The sequence below is a fragment of the Oreochromis niloticus genome, linkage group LG13 (assembly GCF_001858045.2).
Source record: "Oreochromis niloticus isolate F11D_XX linkage group LG13, O_niloticus_UMD_NMBU, whole genome shotgun sequence".
In the NCBI taxonomy this organism is placed as follows: Eukaryota; Metazoa; Chordata; class Actinopteri; order Cichliformes; family Cichlidae; genus Oreochromis; species Oreochromis niloticus.
The window spans coordinates 28,705,706-28,724,822 of NC_031978.2; the positions used below are offsets into that span (position 1 = coordinate 28,705,706).

Below are 19,117 nucleotides of genomic sequence, written 5' to 3' on the forward strand. Positions count from 1 at the left end.
AGAACCAGGCTCAGGGAGGGGCGGGGCCATCTGCTGCGACCGGTTGGGGTGAAAGAAGGAAAACAAGATGAAAGACATGCTGTGGAAGAGAGACAGAGATTAATAACAGATATGATTCGATGCAGAGAGGTCTATTAACACATAGTGAGTGAGAAAGGTGACTGGAAAGGAAAAACTCAATGCATCATGGGAATCCCCGGCAGCCTACGTCTATTGCAGCATAACTAAGGGAGGATTCAGGGTCCAGGGTCCATTTTACAATTGTTCACCCCACTGGAAGACCCTCCTTTCCCTTTATTGTTTAAACATTTTTTTTTAAATTGTTATTATTAACATTAATATGAATTATCAGTGTAAATATGCATTTGTGAGTGTTTCCCGTGTCAGATATTCGTCCACTTTGACTCTTCACAACGTGCGTTATATTCTCTTAAATATATTAACCTGTGAGTAAAGTAAACTGATACTCACACTGAGTAGAGTGCTATCAATAGTGATTTTGTGGCACCAGAGTCATGTCCAAAGTTCTGTTCAGTCTTTCTGGTTATAGGGAGCAGAGTGTTTGCCCCACTCAAAGCAACTTGTACTACAAGTGGAGCCCAAGTCTTTACCCCGGACCTCCCCTCTGCCTCTGCCTCAGCCTCTGCTTCGGCCTCGGCTTCGTCAGAGGACCTTCTGGAGTCGGCGAACAAAGAAACACCTGCTTCATTCAGTCAGGGATCATCCAACTCCGCCATGCCCTCCAGCACACCACTTAACATCCCTGAAAAGACTGATCCATGATTTTTGTGTGTTTTCATTCATAACAGTGGTTTGCTCAGTCTGTAACTCTGGAGCTTAACTAATAATCTGCTGTTAGTTGATATTTTGGGGTGGTGGGCGATCCACTTTTATATGGGCGATCCACTTTTATATGGGCGATCCACTTTTATATGACCTCATCAGGAACTGTTAAAGTAATTCTCAATTCAATATTTTAACGCAGTATGGAACTTCTTATTACTTGTCAAGAATGGTTTCCACACACAGGCCTGCTGCGTGTTAAAATCTGGGCTTAATTTTTTTTTAACTCAAAGCTTTTACAGAAATAAACATATGAGTATTCTAACATGTGGTTTTAGGTGCACTGGCAGATTATTTGTACACGGACAGTGTAAGAACACAGTTAAAGTGCTTTGTTTGATCATGTGACCACGTTTTGTTTTGACCCTCACATGTTCGGGCTTCTGTATAGTTTTCTGTGATGTTAATGTGATCTATTCCGAATAAGAAAGGGAGGAATTTTGCACATTTTCAACAGTTACCATTTAGAAATTTTCAAAATATTTAATATGATTATTATGAAAATAATTTAAAACTCGTTTTTGTCCAGTGTGCTATAAGGTATCAAGTGAAAATGTTAGAAATTTTGGCAAGATTTACAATTTTGATTAAACTTGGACCTAACTGTTTAGTTTTATTTTATATTATACTAAAATTTCATTTACAGTAGCATAATTTCATTTAATTTTTTTAAAATCCGCCTTTATGGCAGAAGCACTTGATTTGCGATCACTGTCTCCAAGCAACAGGACGCCTAGCCTGCTGCACTGCGCCAACAGTGACTAGTCACCGTTGCAGATACAGACCGAATAAACGCATTTTGTTAATCCAAAGTGTTCTGGGGGTAGATTTTTATGTATTATTTTGATAGTGTAACCTGTCGATTGCATTTTCTGTGTTGTCGGGCTTAATAATATACATACGTCAATTTAAGTAGCCACTTGCTCAGCTAACTGTACGCTAGCTAGAAGCTAATGCTACCTTCCTTGGCTATCGGAATTACTGAGGCAGAGTTGAACGTGAGGGCACATTTTTGATCTTCTAGTTCACTTTGGCCTTTGGTTTAAATGTCATCGCATAGCCACCGTGCTCAAACGCCTTGAGACAGAGAGAGAGAGCTAAATACGTCGGTGTAAATCCCACCAGAAGCTACTTGATGCAATAGGACGGACCGCATCACTAGGGACAGTCGTTTGATATTTACGGCGAGTACCTGAAGGCAGCAGATCTGTCCCGTCCCGCAAACTTAGCTAGCATTAGCCGGTAGGAGAACACCGCAGCATCAGCATCACCCACACGCACAATGAGATGAAACATTTACCCGCTTATTAGATTGTACGAGACGAGGGTGAGGATTATTTCACAGACCAGAACAGTAAGTGTCATTTCTGTTGTTGGATGTGTGTCCTAGGAAATCTGAAGATTTTAATGTGACCTGAAAGCATCCGATGTTGATTCAGCAGGAGGACAGAGGCACTCGGCCTACCCTAATCTGTGCCTCTACTGCATCCCATAAACGTACAGCATCTATCCGTATCATGTACAGTACATGAATGATCTCCTCTTTCAGCTCATACATAGTCACCAGTATGCTCTAACCTGTGATGCATTTAATAACAGAAACACAAAACACAGGAACTTTGAATAGTATTAAACGGCAAGTTCAGCCGCCAAGCAAAGTCTTTTACAGTAAACTTCTTCTTTTTTTCTCAATGAAAATGTGTTTCTGAGGCATAACAACCAAACCATACTAAATAAACAAACAATATTTGTCTCAGTAGTCGGCCAAATTGATTATTTTATGCAGTGGTGCACAGTTTCACAACTGGTCCATCCCTTTTATCCAGCAATTTATTATCTGGGCTATAAAATCGTCCCTCAGACTCCATCGGCCCACTGATGATTTCAGCTCTAATTTGGGTATGATGATCAAACAGATGGAGGAATTTATTGTTGACTTGCTGCCTGTTGTTTCCTGCCCTCTGTGCGTGTAGAGATGAGTCGCTTCTGTTCGGATAACAACAACTTTCCCTACGACAACAACGTCCTGGTTTTGGACATGGTGCTGGGCTCCCTGTGGGGTGTGCCCCAGCCCATAAACTGGGACAATGTGGCCAAGCTAGTACCAGGCTTTACTCCTAAGGAGGTAACTGGATCACTGGGTAACTAGAACGCCTTCATCCATCCTGCCTCTCCATCCATTCCATCCCGGCCATAGTTCGTTCCATGCTTTAGTAACAAGAGACCTGAATTTTTAATGAGAAATAATTCTGTGGCTCTGATGCGATTGTGTTGCAGTGTGCCCGTCGGTTTGAGGAGTTGAAGAGCATGGGGGGGTTTCCTCATGTGGATAACCAATGCAATGCCCTGACAGAAGGAAGCAGCTCCCCGTCAGACCTCCTCTCCACACTGCTGGACACTCGGGACATAGTGGAGAGAGGAAGCGGCCAGAGCAGCAGCAGCAAAGTTACAGGTCAGTTACTTTCACCCACAGATAAAACCTTCAGTAAGTTTAACCAGCAAGAACTGGTTTTATCGATAGCTTTACTCATGTCTTACAAACTTCACACAGTAGTGGACAGTACACAGTTCATTGTACATTGGGAGCAAGAGCTGTATGTGTGCATTTAAACCCTGGGAACCACAAGCTCAGGCTTCAGACTGCTCGAAATATGCTGTTTCAGACAGTTTCCTATACTTTTGGCTCTGCATGATGTCAGTGAGGGAGGATATACTAATTTTGGTCATCTCAGGCACATAGTTCTGGCTGTGAGCACAGAAGCCCCACCCACCTGCTGTTCAAACCTTCTGTTTGCAAGAGGCAACCAATAATCTTTCAGAGAGTGGATAAACTCGAGGGCTGCACCGTGAAATTAAAGAATAAAAACGCACCGCAGGAAATGAGCGTAATAGGCCCACTTAAATATAAAAATAATAGAATTTATTGTGTTGTTACATACTACTAGAAAGTGCTGAGTAAATATGAAATTATGATGGCTATTTATATAATTTGACCAATTTTGGTCTATATATACTTGCCTGTTATATGCTGGCTTCCTTCCACAGTCCAAAGACATGGGTAGTCATATATCTTTCTTGAATTGTCATGAAATAATGAGGAATGCTGTCCAGTTACTTCTGAGACGCAGAAAATGTCTCTCAAAAGTAACCGAAAATGTATAAATGTATAAAAATAGCTCCAATTCCTAAACAGTTGATGCGATCCTGTTGTTAAACCCACTGTAATTTAAGTCTGCATTTTAATTAGACCTGCTAGCTTGAGTTAAAGAACCACTCAGATGGTGTACAGAGTCAAAAATACAAAATGTGTGATCATCCAGATACTTATTCTGGATGTGATTTTATGTGTTACAGTATAATCGATTGGAATTACTATAAAGCAGTTTAAGTGGCATGCTACTCTAATCACAGGTTATATCATAAGTTTAATGCCCTTTTTCTCTAAATTTAGAACTTCAACTAACATAAACACAAACACATAAACATTTTTTTTAATAAGAGATTTCCTTTATGGGTTACGTGATGGTGTAAGTTCCAGCACAGCTCATTTAGCTTGCGTTGCTCTGAGGCCCCTATGAAACACATAATTGAAAGAATCTAATAAATTAGAGGGGTGCAGTAGCTGTAGTATGACTTTTTGTTCTCATGCTACATGACGACTTTACCTTTGTTTTGTTTTTTCCAACGTTTTTGTGTACAGGGTCCAAGTTGAAGTCCACAGGAAGAAGTGCTGCTGTGGAGAAGAAAGAGAAAGGAGTGTCAGCAGAGGAGGATGAAAAACCTCAGAAACCACGAGAGTATGCTGGGAGATATCTTTTCATATCACAGTGAACCGAGCTAAGAGAGATTCCTCACAGTCTTTGACAATCGAATCTATAAACATGACTCCATCTTAAATTGGAAATGCTTTCATCATTAATCACTCACACCCTGTGGATGAGTATGATTGAATATTATTTTGGCTTTTCCCTACAGTCCCAACATGGTCATCCATGTGTGCGATGAGACCAAGAACCTGAAGCAGGACTTCACTTGTCCCAGAGATCTTCTGGTCAAGGAGATGCGGTACTTTTCTGAATATTTATCTGTGGACCCCCAGAGGTGGGAGGAAGTTGACATCTCAGTCCACTGTGACGTGCAGATCTTTGACTGGCTTATGAACTACGTCAGGAGGAACTCAGCAGGAGAGGGAAACAAGGACAAACCCCGGCTTGGTAAAAAGAAACAAGAACAAAAAAACCCAACATTATTACACATCCCTGAGCTGTCATTTACACCACCTGTGGCGCTTGATTTATTGGTCACTAAACGTGGTGTGTGTTTGGTGCGTCACTGGCTGCGTGTTCTGTGTTGTTTGTCGTTCGTGGGGTTTGCTCGGTTGGTCATGTGGTATTTGTCGGTTACAGAGCCCAGCAATGTGATCTCAATCCTGATCTCCTCCGAGTTCTTGAAGATGGACACGTTAGTAAGTGTTGTGACATGTGATGCAAGGTGTGGTGATGTGCATCGGGCCTTTTGTTTTTCAGCTGTGAACACATTTTCTTAGATATATCAAAAAAAAAAAAAATGTTACAGCAAAAGGTGCAAAAGTCTCACATTTGTCCTGTAAGGCACAAGCAGTGTGTAGAATTATAGTTCAAAGGTAATAATGGGTAATTGCTCCTAATCCACAAAAAAACAAGAGGCCTACACACAGAGCTTTGTTAAGTTAGTGTTGCATGAAAGTGCAGATGTGCACTGCCCCCGTGCAGTTATGGTAGCAGTGTTTTCTCACCACTGATGTACTCTTAAGAAGAGCTGAACTGCTAAAGAAGTGTAGAAGTGGTTTGGACGGAGCATTGTTGAAAGGACATTTCCCATTTTTGTTTGATGAGTGCTCTGTATATGCGTCTGGCTCAGGTGGAGGAGTGCATCCAGTACTGCCACAAGCACATGAGTGCTATTGTGGCTACTCCCTGCAACATGAACTGCATAAACAGCAACTTGGCCACACGGATCGCTGAACTCTTCAGCCACAACGAGGCCGACGACATCAGGGACAAAAAAGACAAGTTCAAAAGGTAAGAGGGGGGAGCTGCTTTGCTTATTCTCTGCACCGTATTTGTATTCTGGGTCTCTGTGAATACAAATATTTGGACAAAGCTGTGAATCAGCTTTGCATCATTCGCATTTCAAAATAATCCTTTTTTAACGCCGGGCTTCGGCATGGACCCTCAGTTAAGGTTAGTCTATCTAAAACAAGCCATTTTAGCTTCTTTCCCCCTCCATTTGTGCTAACTGCTTCTGATTTGTTGCACATAGCAAACAGAAGGTTCGAACCGCAGAGAACATCTTCTTCTGCTATTAAATGCAGTTATGTTTCAGTTCAAATTGAGGACTCAAATGCAGACAAGCAACACCAGGAACAACATGGAGACGGGGAGTGGAGACAGATGTATGTGTTGGGTCTGCGCTTCCACAGGCCCCGCTGGTTTAGACACTTATTCCCGTTAATGACAAGGAAGCAAGACAATCAGCGATCGGTCGATTTTACTTGCGCAAGGGAAGCCCCGGTCGGTGTCTCAGAAAAGCACTCTGAATCCAACCGCAAAATGACTCCGACTTAGGCCTCCGCTTGCCGCCTTTTATTGAAAAGAGTTACAGTACACACAAGCACCACCCATTGTAAAACCCCCCTATGGTTCTAAAAGATAAGGCACCGTATGTGTGTGTGTGTATGCATGTGCAAGAATGTGTGTGTGTGTGTGTGTGTGTAGGTGCATGTGAGTGTGTGTTTGTGTTTCGGGGTGCGTTTGTGTGACCTCCTGCTCACCAAAAGGGTCATAAAGGCAGGAAGTTTACTAAGCAAGAAAACAGAACCCTCACATAGGATGTCCCATAATAAAACACTACAGAATCTACAAAATCTAAGAAGTGTCAGATTTTTTTACATGAGCCCTACGCTGAAGTTTTGTCAGGTTAGAGTTTCTCCATATAACACCAATAAAAGAAATATCACGTGTTGCATTAAATAACTGAAGCACAAGCACAAAGGCTGCTGTCACAAAAGCACCTGGTATAACTTTACTAAAGCAACAGTGGCTTATACTTTTATAACCTTTTATTAAGACATATGCAATATCAGCTCAAGTTTGATCCTTTCTTGTCTTTCACCCTCAAAGTAAACTGTTTCAAAAGAAAATTGAGCGTCTCTTTGACCCAAACTACCGGAACAGAGATTCACCGGGAAATGCCTCAATTCTATACAGGTGAGTATAAGCTTTTTATTTTTGCATTGTGTTTCTTTTTATGCTCTGGCATGTTTAGCAAGCATGTGAATATTCTCTGCTAATTTAATTTTTATTCTTTGTCATCCATGCTTTTCATCCCAGGTGTGGTCTGTGCCTTAAGCTGTTGACCAAAGACACAGAGAGGAAAATTTCTTGTGTTCCGGGGAAAATCAATATTGACGCTTGTGGAGAGATCATCTATACACACACCAGGTATAGTAGCACATTTTAAGGGCTGTTAACTTTTTATTGATTGGCTGAGTTCCTGATTACAGTGTGTGTTTGTGTGCGTGTGTGTGTGTGTGTGTGTGTGTGCAGACAGAAGAGTTGGGATGTGCACGAATACATCACAGGCCTGTATGAGGAGCTCAAGTCCTGGGTCTTGGTTTACTGGAGAATCTGGGGTACCATCAACTACCTCACCTGCTTCCGATGCCAGCAGGTTGGATTGTTATAGTGTGTGTGTTGCACAAATGAGCAAAGTGAATAATAAAGAGAAAGTGAACAGAGTAAGAGTGCCTGCGGGATATACTTTTAAAAATCATTTGTGTGTGTGTAGGTGTTTGTATGTGCAGAGCTGACGCAGTGCAAGTACCACCCAGACAGCGTCCTGTACCCTGGCATGGGTACAGAGAGAGGCTGGCACGGTGCAGGAATATATCCGTGCTGCAACCAGCGGGTTCTCCGCTTTGACCCCTCTGGGATACCAAAGGTATGCATGTGCATGCACACACACACAGACACACACACTTACCTATTCTAGATGCAAGGTAATGCTTAATGCATTAATGCTGCCTTTGCACCTTCACACTTGGAGTTCATTTAACACACATTTTATTGATAAAACAGGACAAGTAAATGTGAGGACATATAGACAGACATAAGTCAGTTATAGGCATATCTCACTTATTCCTTTTTTCCAGTTCCATATCTTATTTTTTAAATTTATATGATTAATAGCTCAAAATAATCCATATTTATCCTATACTGATGTACTTGTACAGCTCCTTAGTTCATCTTCATCTAAAACAAGCTGTACTGCCATGCTCTGTCCTTTAAGGCAACCTTCTTCTGATTGGCTGCCCCTCAAAAACGCCACTGACATCATTCAGAGGCAAGAGTAGGAGAAAGACTACTTGAATTGAGTGGGGAGATCAGGCTTAAGCCTGAACTTCTGGCTCACGGGGATTTCTCGTACATGCGTTGACATAGTTATTTGAAAATGAAATGCTTAATGCAAGCATCCACCACTGTAGTAGTATATGTTAGTGGAAAATAATTGACCAGGTCCCCTTTAAGCCTCTGAATTGATATTAAAACCACTATGAAGTGGAGCAGTGCTTTTTCACACTGAGCTGATGCTGGTGCTGCTTCTGCTGCATTGCTGTAGCATACAGCTAGTTCAACATGACCAGGATATCGTTCTATAATCTAGACTTGGTGGTGTTTGTAGCATCTGACTGATCTAAAAGGGGTGGTTCACAGGTCATGTGACTTTTCCCCAGAATGTTATTAAGTAACTTAGTTATTAAGTTAACTTCGTAGCAGAATGCTACAAAATCCTTAACCTGTTGATTTAGTTCACAAAGCGATAAAATACATTTTAATTCAAGTTAATGATTTTATCACTGAGTGCGCTCTCAGTGCTGCTGTTTATTTCTAAGGTGATGGTTGCACATCAGATCTCTGAAACTTTAAACTGGATCCTTTTAAACATTAACCCTGTCATAAGTCATATAAAGAACTAAACTATAGCGCTGTATAAAGGCTCAAAGGTTACTGCCCCAAAGCCTAATAAATAAAATGTGGAAATTGCCTCATTTTATCAGTAGATCAAAGTGAAATTAGTCTGATTGATTGAACAGATATGCTTGGTGTGTGTCCTGTGAGCTAGTAGATGCATTTTCCAATGTGAAAAGAGTCTCAGCAGTAGAATACAGTATTAAAAAAAATGATACAATTTACCAGATTACCATACATGCATTCCCACAACAATACTGCACACAGTTTACACTTCATTCAGCTCTTTTAGTAAGGTACAGAATAACAAGCTGCACACTTTATGTCTCATTTGCATGCACCTGTGACGTGGTGCATGTTAATTAAACGCTGTGCAAGGAGTCTCATTCTGGCTGCAGCAGAGTTTGTTTGACATCTCTCTCACTGGGGGTAAAATTGACAAACACCCAAATTTACCCTGCAGAAGAAATCCTGATCCAGTTTGCGCGTGTTTGTGTCTGTGTGTGCAGGGCTGTAAGACGCGGGATCACATAGTGAATGTGCCCGATGAGGAGAACTGTGACGAGGAGACTTCAGCCCAGACCCGAGTCCTCAATGACCTGCTGCTGCACAGAGACGCTGTGTGTGTGTCAAACTCTCCACCGGCAGAGGGGTGAGTGTGTGAGGATTCTTTCACAATGTTCTTTTTGATTTTGTGCATTATCAATACACTAATTGCAAATGTTCCTGTGTGTGTGTCAGTGCTGAGGAGAGCCAGTCCAGTGCAGAAAAAGTTCAGGACTGTGACGTTCTCTTGGAGCCAACAGTCCTTAGATCTCTGAGAGGAGACGGCAGCACCGTAAGTCTCACACTTCCCATTTCTTTGTGTGCTTCTGTCTGCCTGCCCTCAGCCTTTCTTACTGTGTTCTTGCTGTGTCTACTTTGTGTCTTTAACCAGTTTTGCCTTTTGAAAAACTGGAGTCTTCAGCTGGTAGGACAATCTTTTTTCATGAAATCTGCTTATGTTTTTTTAAATGATTCAAAATTACAAACGAGGAAGCTGCAAATGTTGCTTTAGATGAGAAAGAAGTGTGTGCCTAAAAGCCTTGACATTTGCCCTTTCAGAGACAGCAGTCTCTTCTGTCAGAGGATGAGGAGTACACCACAGGGTCAGAGGTCACTGAAGATGAGGTTGGGGATGAAGAGGAACTCTCTAAGAAGCAAGGTGGAGAATGTTTTCTTGTTTTTTGCATCAGCTGAATCTCATTCTCTATTTTATACGGCTGAAGGGGAGCCTTGAAAGGGCTTAAAAAGTGTGTGTGTGTGTGTGTGTGTGTGTGTGTGTGAGAGAGAGAAAGAGAGAGACTGAGAGAAGCTGAGCTCTATTCAAATTGATTTAAAACAAACTGCAGCAATAAGGGCAAACTAGTGCATAGTTATGTTTACATGAGCGTTATTTTGTATGCATTTGTACAGTTCGATAACTGTGAGAGTACATTGATAGCATGTAGCTCTAGTAACAGGCATTTTTCTTCCAGCGAGCATGAAAAAGTAGGGGAAAGAACTAGTATGTAAACACTGACTGGTATTGTACAGTATATTTGTGTGTGTGTGTGTGTTTATGCTCTAGTGTATGAATAAATGCGTCAGTTTTAAACAGTAGCAATTTAAACAGTAGAAGAGTAGCACTATATTTTTATATTTATAATGAACTACAAACAACAATTAGTTGATGCTTAAAGCAGGTTTATTTAATTAATATCCAGTTTATTTCCAATTAGTTCCAAATTCAACTTTAACTCAATTAAATTCCATTTTATTCATGTAGCAGCAAATCACACCACCAGTCACTTCAAGGCTGTATGTATTATTGTAATGTAGACCCTACAATAATAAATACAGAGAAAAAACCCAACAATCATATGACCCCCCAGAGGAGCGGCCATCTGCTGCGACCGGTTGGGGTGAGAGAAGGAAGACAGTTGTTGTAGGTCTGATTAAAGGACTGATGTGATGGTAAATTGACTGCTGCTCCGCTTTGAATATTGAGAGATTAGTTAATGGAATTTATGCCAGACTGTGCCCAACTTTAAGACCATATTCATTGGTTGTTTTTGTTGTTATTATTTTGGGCTTTTTTTTCACAAGAATTGCTAGCTTCCCAAGAGTTTTGGCCACCCCAACAATCAGACAATTGCTGAGAAAGCACAAGGTTTTCCCCCTGTGCTATTCATGTCAGTGCAGGAGGGTCTCCTAGAGAGGCCAGTGTCGAAAAAAGGGATTCTTCAGAACCTCTGAGGGTGTTATGCGCTGAATAGCATCCAAGGCCAACATCTGTTTGATTAGCCTGACAAATAATTGTTGGCCATTTTCAGGTCCTCGCCTTACCTTCAGTAGTTGTTCGAGGCCATCAAGACGCTTAAGTTTTATATATCGAGTTTCCTTGGATTGATAATTTGTCTCGTATTGAAATTATTCTTTGGTCTTAAATGTCCAGCGCTGTTCGTTGTAGTTATCTTCGATGAAATAACAATCAGTGTACAAGCCAGACTCTAGAAGATGATCTGGTAGCTGACCCTGAGTTTCTATTATGAATTTCAAAACATCATAATCGTCTTCCCCAGGATAGAGAGGCACCCCTGTAGCAAGCTCCACAGCTACCAGCCCCAGAGACAATTGCTTCGACATAGGGAGTGCCAAGATTAACCTCAGGTGCACAATAACCAATCATCCCCACACAGCCACCAGTAAACACTTCACTCATGGTATTTCACAACCATTATGTTTCCAGATTTGAGGTCAGCATGCACTATTCCCAAAGAACCCAGGTGGAACAGAGCATTTGCAAGCTGATGCAAAATTGGCCTTAGTTCTCTTATTGGGAGAGCCTGGTTATTCCGGTCCCCTGTGTAGTCTCACAGGCTTTGAACGCTCTCCATCGAGAGCGTATTTGCTCCATCATGTTGCACCTGTCTGGATCGAAGCATCGCAGCTGCTACAGGATGAAAATTTCCAGTTTTGCCTGTTGCTGAATTTCAGGGTCGCTCTTGTTGACTTTAATAGCCACAGTTTGGTTGTTTTTTGTATCGCGACATTTGGTTAAAACACCAAAGCCTCCTTCGCCAAGGAAAGCCTCTACCATGTGGTGATCTCCTAAAATGGTCCCTTTAGATATTTCAAGATCATCTTCGGAGGAAGATGGGTTGGCTAAGGTGTTGACGTGTCCCTTTTGAGGAAATTCAACTGAGTTTTGGAAACTGCAGTTGAATTTCTGTGATCCATGACTTTTCCAGCTTGAAGGCTGCTGAGAGACCACAAAGTGCATGCTTGTGCATTCTTAACGTCTTATATGTTGAATTGAACTGAGTATGTCATCTGTTCAAAGCCTCTCCCAGTCAGTGCTGTTCTCTGTGCCTGTCTTACTGTACATGATGTTATTAGCACAAACACTTTAAAGGTGATAATTTAGGATTCAACAATAACACAGACAGCAATGTAGTTAAACATCTTGCAGTTAGTTTTGAATGAATGAACCTTAAAAAAAACAAAAAAACAAGCAAACATCTGTCTCCTAATTTTTGTGTCACATAGAAAGAAGCATCAATATCTGATGAGAAGACTTATTAATTTGGCCTTTCACATGGTCTTACTGAGGTAATGTGAAGTGAAATATGCATCCTTTTTTGGTAATGTGCTGGAAAAGCTTGAAAATTGACATTGAAAGTGCTTACAAAGTGCTTGAATTTGACCCTGAAAAAGGTGTATGAAGTAAAATCTCTCATTGGATGCTTTGTCAACAAAAACACTGCTTAATCCCATTATCCAACAGATAACCACTTATTTCTCAATGCAATGATACGCTTGAATTAAACTACTAGAAATAATTAAAATACACTTTAATTAATACTTTTAGCAATTTGATAGATGCCTTATATTATATTTTTTAACATCAGCATGCTAAAGGACTTGTTTAGAAGAGACTGCTAATTTATATGCTAAAATATGTTTTTCTTTTTGGCCAAGTTGGTGAAAACACTTTATTATCCTCTAATAGATTTTTTTAAATGCTTGCTGATCGTGGTACCCAAAATGAGCTGCATCAGGTACTTCCCTGTGTATCTGGAGAGGATCAGAAGTCCCAGGTATACTGGTATTGGGGGTTGCAGCTGTAGGGATGACTCTGTCTGAAACCTTGAGCTGACTGTTTCCTCTCAGCTGTAAAAGGCTGATGATTTACAAAACAGACACCACATTGTTCAAATAGATGAGGCTCAGCATAAAATAAGAGATACTTTCCTCTGTGAGCATTGTTCCTAGTGTCCATTCATCCATTTAGTTTACTCTGGTTTAATAAAGAACTTAAGAAGAGATATTGTTAGAACCTAGAAATTGGAGGAGCAATTCAGAAGTGAAGTTTTGAATACGTGTTGCTGGACAGAAAAAGTGGCACACCTATTCATCTTCAAAACAGGTTTGACTGACAGATTAAAAGCTTACAAGACAAGATGCTGAAACTTTACATACATGGCTGTTACATACTGGGCTGAACTGGCAGCTTATCAGAAGTAGCTTTTGATGTTGGCAGTGTGAGAGCTGAAAATCCCAAAGTCATCCTGTTTTCATCACTGACTGGTTTTAATCACGTGATGGCTTCAGGTTATCATGTGCTGTGACTAATGATCGCATAATGTTATGCTTACTCGTTTCCTTTAACCCTGACAGTCCTGTAATCCTATCGTCACAGAGCGGCTCTTTAAGTGATTAAAGCAAAATGAGGACACTCGACGAAACACAATCTATTTATAGCACATCACCGCTGTTCCACCCTCATCTCCACCACCTCATCTATTTTTAACATTTCATTGTCAGTCCTCACAGCTTAAGAATGTAATCTGAAGGCATTTCTCTTTTCAGCCTGCAGATGGCGCGGCAGTCCTTCACTACGTCTCATCCTGTTTTTCTGTTTTCCAGCTGCTAAGAAGGCCAAAAAGACTCACAGACCTCTGAAAAAACAGCTGTCCTCGCCAAACTTCCAACGCAAAGAAAAATCTGAGAAAGTGAGTCAGCAGTTTCATGAATATTTCACTCCGGCTCCTCAGTGGAGTCAAACACAGCAGAGTTCAACCCAAATATCTGACACGTCTTATCTGTAACCTACAACAGGATGAATTGTTTTTAGCTGGGTCTTATAAATAACTGAAATGCCCTAAATATGGATACAGAACTGACTTTGTAGCATTTTGGTGCATATCTGACATTAGCGGACATCCTGCAGGAAAAAGCTGGATTTATTATTTATACTCCACAATATCTTATTGCGTGGCCATAAAAAGATCTCACACACTTACACTGACTTATACTTCCTTTTAGATATTCTGTCATAATTTTTGCTTATCTTTTTTACTTCAACTTTACAACATTCATTATTTTGTCTTCAGAATGTGCTTTTTTTCCTCCCTCAGTCACAGACCAGGGACAACACGCCTTTCACGTGAGTAGATCTACACGTTTATCCTACTTACAAATTTGCTAAGCAGTAGCTGTGCATTGAAGTTTAATTCTTTAAAATGTAGCTGGAGCTAATATAAGGGTTCAGCACTTTGTATTAATCACATTCATAGACTGTATAGAAGAGATGGATGAAGCCACCATGCTGTCATTAACTTGTTGGTGAAGTCCCGTTGTGAGGGGAGTGTCATCGCCTTTGCAGTCTTGGTGTTTTAAAACTGGGCGTGGCTCCGACGGAAACAAAATTCATGTTGCCACATCTGTGTTTGTTTGCATATTTGGCTAGAAGGAGTAAAGCATTATGGGTATTCAAACTATCCAGACTTCACTTCAATTAAAAATTTCTTTGTCTAGCATGACTTGGATCTTGTCTGTGGCAGAAGAGCCACAGAGAACGATAGTAGCCCATAGACCAGCTGGTGCCCTCTGGTGACGGTAAACCAGTCCTGGGTAGAAACCAGTGGATCCGCTGAGCTCAGCTTTTAGGGTTTTCCATTAGGTGGTAGTACTTGGTACCAGGTAATGTTTTTGTAGTTTCTCAGCCGAGTTTCCAAGTGATCTGAATCAATTTGAAAACAGACATCAACAGACTACATGCCACCGATTGGCCAGTCAGTGACTTCAGACTCCTTCACAAAAATCAAAACTGACATTTTTGAAATCCAGCAGTGAGGGAAATGCTACACAAAACCCACCTTCTGACCTTCAGCCCAACCATTCTGGTTTTAACATTAGAACTTTCTTTTTTGATAAGGCTTATAGTTAGGGCTGGATCAGGTGACCCGGAATCCTACCTTAGTTACCCTGCAATAGGCTTAGGCTCCTGGGGTTTCCCATGATGCACTGTTTCTACTTTACTCACCTCTTTGCAGTCTCTGTGTTTATACATCCCTCTGCATTTAATTCTTAGTTATTATCAATCTAAGCTGTCCTCCACAGTTTGTCTTTTCTCCTGCCTCACGCCCAGACGGTGGTGGCAGATGGCCGCCCCTCCCTGAGCCTGGTTCTGCTGGAGGTTTCTTCCTGTTAAAAGGGAGTTTTTTTCTTCCCACTGTCACCAGGTGCTTACTTGAAGGGGGTCATTTGATTGTTGGAGTTTTCTCTATATGATTGTAGGAACTATACGTTAAAATATAAAGTGTCCTGAGGCCACTGTTGTTGGGATCTGGTACTATATAAATAAAGTTTAATTTTAAGTTGATATAGTGACTCTTCTGAGACACATTAGTCCCAGTCAGTAATCATTTTGCCATCTTTGTTAGTTAGCAGGATCTGACTTTTGGTAGCAAGAATGTCAACAGCAACTAGTCAGCAGTGTGTTGTGGTATTTTGTTTTGAAATGTTTCTCCTTCAGTCTGTGTTTGCACCATGTTCACTGCATGTGGGAAGGCACTCTGTGTCCCGATTGGTCCTTGTCATAGACGCAAGTTATTTTGACTCAGGAGTTCCAGGTAAGGTGTGGAGAATCAGGTCGCGACATTGTCCTTGGCTGCCCTTTCTCACACTTAACTGGAGATAGTCCACTTAAGCTGGGCACTCACCCTGGGAAATACTCTGTGGTTAAGGGGAAGCTGCTCATTTTCAGTCCCTGTTTGTTCCAGGTGGAGCTGAAAGTGTACCGCACGAACCTGATATAACAACGTATTCATACTCTGAACTAATTTCTCTGCTGTAAATCTGGATCAATAACATGGATAAAAAAAAAAGTATAATGTATTTCTCGTGTTTGCTGTTTGAAGTTAACTGGTGCTCACTCTGTGGGTGTTTGTGTCTGTTGTAGAGTAAGCGTCCAGAAGAGTAAGTGGGACAGCTCTCGCTCTATGCGCTACAACCAGGACGCTCAGCGAGAGGAAGGTAAAGGAGGACTCATTGATGCTTTTCTATTTTAAGCCACTGATTCAGACTACGTTCCTTCAGTCCTGCATTAACCGCGTTTTTTTGCATGTTAACCAGACCAGCGCCGCATGGTGGAGATCATTGGCTACCTGACAAAGATGAGGTTTGGAGACCAGGAACAGAGTAAATCCAAGGATACTAAAGAGGTGGCTGTTTATTTACTGTACACCTAAAATGACATTGATTGTCAGGGTGCAGGAAATGTGACTTTGACCAGGATTTATTGTCTTTCTTCATATCATGTGGTCAAGATTGATGCTGAGCTGTCAGACCTGCTGTCCTTGTTTTTGCAGCTGCCTCATGTTGGATTGTTTTTCTTCCGGACTCTGTGTGTGTGTGTGTTACAGCCTGCAGGGGGGATCTACTCCAGACTTGAAGCGCAATTTAGGAGCTCCTCTCAAGCCAGACAGAGTTCAGAAAAGACACCCAGGTACATTTACAGTGTTACACACACACTCCGGTGTCTCACTCAGTAATTAAGCGCTTTTTTTCTTTCTTTACCTCTGCAGGTCTAAAACGCGCTACGCTCAGATCCGAACAACATAAAGAAGCTAATGGGGGGGAAAAAGGCAGTGGAGCTGCTAAATAGACCAGCATTAAACCCGATGAAGAGGACAGAGACTCTCTCCTCAACCCCAGCACTTGTCAGCCCCCCGCCCCTGCTTAACTCAGGTGACTATGTATGGATCACCGTCAACCACATCTCCTCTCACTCGGCCCACTGTGTGTTTGTTCAGCTGCGTCCAGTCCACAAAAACAACAAGCAGAACTGTGGACCCAGCTCGGCTCATTAGAAATGGACTTTGACTTTCCTCAGTGTTTCTTCAAACATGGAGGGGGGGGGGGGGGGGATTTCTACAGAAGGCAACTGGAGGAATGTATGGAAGTTCACTTATGTCAGTGGGAAAAGAAAAAATATTTCATAGCAATGACAAACATGTATCTTATTGTAAAATACACAGTTTGTGGCTGTCCACCAACTCAACAACCAAACTTGGCACACAGGTACATCTTAGGCCCCTATAAGTTCTTACCTATATCAGATACTATGGTGTAATCACATTGCACAACTACCTACTGACCTACTGAAAGGACACACTTTGTGTTTATGCACCTATCTCACCTTATACAAGTATTGTATCATTTCAGTTTCACAACAGTAGCATCTCATTTACATCAGATGTTACAGTTGTAAATATTTTGATATGCAATATCATCGTATTGCTTGGCAACCACCTGGTAACAGAATAAAATGACATGTATGTAGTAGAGCAGGACATGGGCTGTAGTAGTAAAGGCAAATTTAAAAAATAAAGAAATTACAAAAATGCCACAACAGAAAAAAAGTTTTGATGTAAAAAAAAAAAAAAAAAAAAAAAAAAGAAGAGTTAAAAAAAGAGCATAAATCAAATTGACTTGAACTGAGGAAAAAAAACAACATCAGGATACTGGAAAACGTGTGTCTAAAGCTCTGACATTTTTAAAAAATGCTAAATTGAGATCAAATTTAATTTTGAGGTTAAGAAGTAAAATTGAGATAAATATATTGTGTTATATGAAAATGAGACAAAAATATGTTATGAGAAAAATTTATGGAAAAAAAAATCTTTTTCTTAAACTGGCAGTAGTTATCTTCTGTGTGGCTAGTTGAAGATGTTACCTTCTTAAACTGACATCTTTTATTTCAACTGTAGTGGAAGGTCAGAGGTGTGTGGCATGAAAATTTTACTGCATCAACTGAAATTTACACCCAGCCTAACATTTACACTAATTCTGCCTGCGTTCTCTGGTGAAGCCCATTCTTCAGGTGAGAGGGATGCCACATTTGTTCCACCAAGTTCTGGTAGAGATGTAGTTCTAGTCTTTCCTTGTTTACTGGAATGTGACTGTGCCATGTACCACACCGAGGCCAATAAAACACAAGTGACTAAATCCATTCAGAGCCTTATGCGAACTTTTGTTTCTGGTTTATATCCACTGGGTGGCAGCAAATCACCCTGGGGGAATAACTACGGATTCCCAAGACAACCTTTGCCCCAGTTTCGCCATGACCTTTCACCTCACCTTTCTAACAATCTACCAGGTGACAAATATGCACTTGATTGGTTCTCAGCTTTAGCAAAGAGTGTTAGTGTTGTTTCCTGCGTGAAAAGAAGCCAGAGCAGTTTGTGGAAACTGTGAAAGTCCCAGCAGAGGGCTGGTATGTGCCACTGGGTTCGGGGTCACGCCGCTCCTCTCTGCATGAGAGGCACTGACCAATGGGCGTGCTAACCTGGCTCTTCCTGTAAGACTTACTCACAGGGGTATTAATAACCCTGGCTGCTCACAACACAGACCGAGAGCAGGGCTTAACGGGGCATAAAGCATAGAGGAGGTGATGTGGGCATTTTTTTTTCCTCCCCCTGTGGGCGGGCGCTACCCCAGCTGTTCTATCTTCTCCTCAACAGCAGATGCCAAGAATGGCTGAGGATGTGGATCTGGGTCAGGAAGGGGGGGTGGGGGAGTCCTGTTACAACCGGACTGAATTATGGTCCAAAAGAGATAAAGAGATGGTTGGATACGAGAGCATCAAAGCAAACACGAACTGGTAACACACCAAACTGACAGAGATGCTCAGTCTGCCAAGACCTGCAGAACTAAAATGTTACTGCTGCAGATTCCTCTGAAGCCTGGCTCTGGGACATAAGGAAATGAAAAGTTGAGTGAAATTAGAATTCCATCTCCCTCTCTGGTTACATCAGAGCTGACAAGATTGTTGGGATTGCGTAAGACGAGCGTTTCAACTTTCAGTGGCACAGCATCAGCATAACCTTTAATCTAATACCAGTATGTTAACAGGGATTAGTGGAGGAGTCCATTTACACAGCAGCAACCTTGGCTAA

General features: G+C 41.4%; 1 protein-coding gene across 2 annotated transcripts; it reads left to right on the forward strand.

Annotated features, from left to right (window-relative positions):
• Nucleotides 1-1,555: 1,555 nt before the first annotated feature.
• sanbr (SANT and BTB domain regulator of CSR) lies at nucleotides 1,556-18,171 on the forward strand. Of its 2 annotated transcripts, XM_003452306.5 has the most exons (21): nucleotides 1,556-2,197; nucleotides 2,817-2,968; nucleotides 3,121-3,295; nucleotides 4,544-4,640; nucleotides 4,819-5,057; nucleotides 5,250-5,308; nucleotides 5,743-5,903; nucleotides 7,005-7,091; nucleotides 7,215-7,325; nucleotides 7,431-7,554; nucleotides 7,672-7,824; nucleotides 9,362-9,504; nucleotides 9,594-9,690; nucleotides 9,790-9,822; nucleotides 9,957-10,056; nucleotides 13,803-13,888; nucleotides 14,294-14,322; nucleotides 16,120-16,193; nucleotides 16,293-16,381; nucleotides 16,583-16,665; nucleotides 16,745-18,171. In XM_003452306.5, exons 2-21 carry the CDS (start codon nucleotides 2,819-2,821, stop codon nucleotides 16,779-16,781), a joined length of 2,127 nt encoding a protein of 708 aa, XP_003452354.1. In that variant the 5' UTR covers nucleotides 1,556-2,197; nucleotides 2,817-2,818; the 3' UTR covers nucleotides 16,782-18,171. The 2 variants fall into 2 exon arrangements, with proteins under 2 accessions (XP_003452354.1, XP_025753138.1); XM_025897353.1 differs by lacking the exon at nucleotides 1,556-2,197 and having other exon boundaries at nucleotides 2,843-2,984.
• The last annotated feature ends 946 nt before the right edge of the window (nucleotides 18,172-19,117 follow it).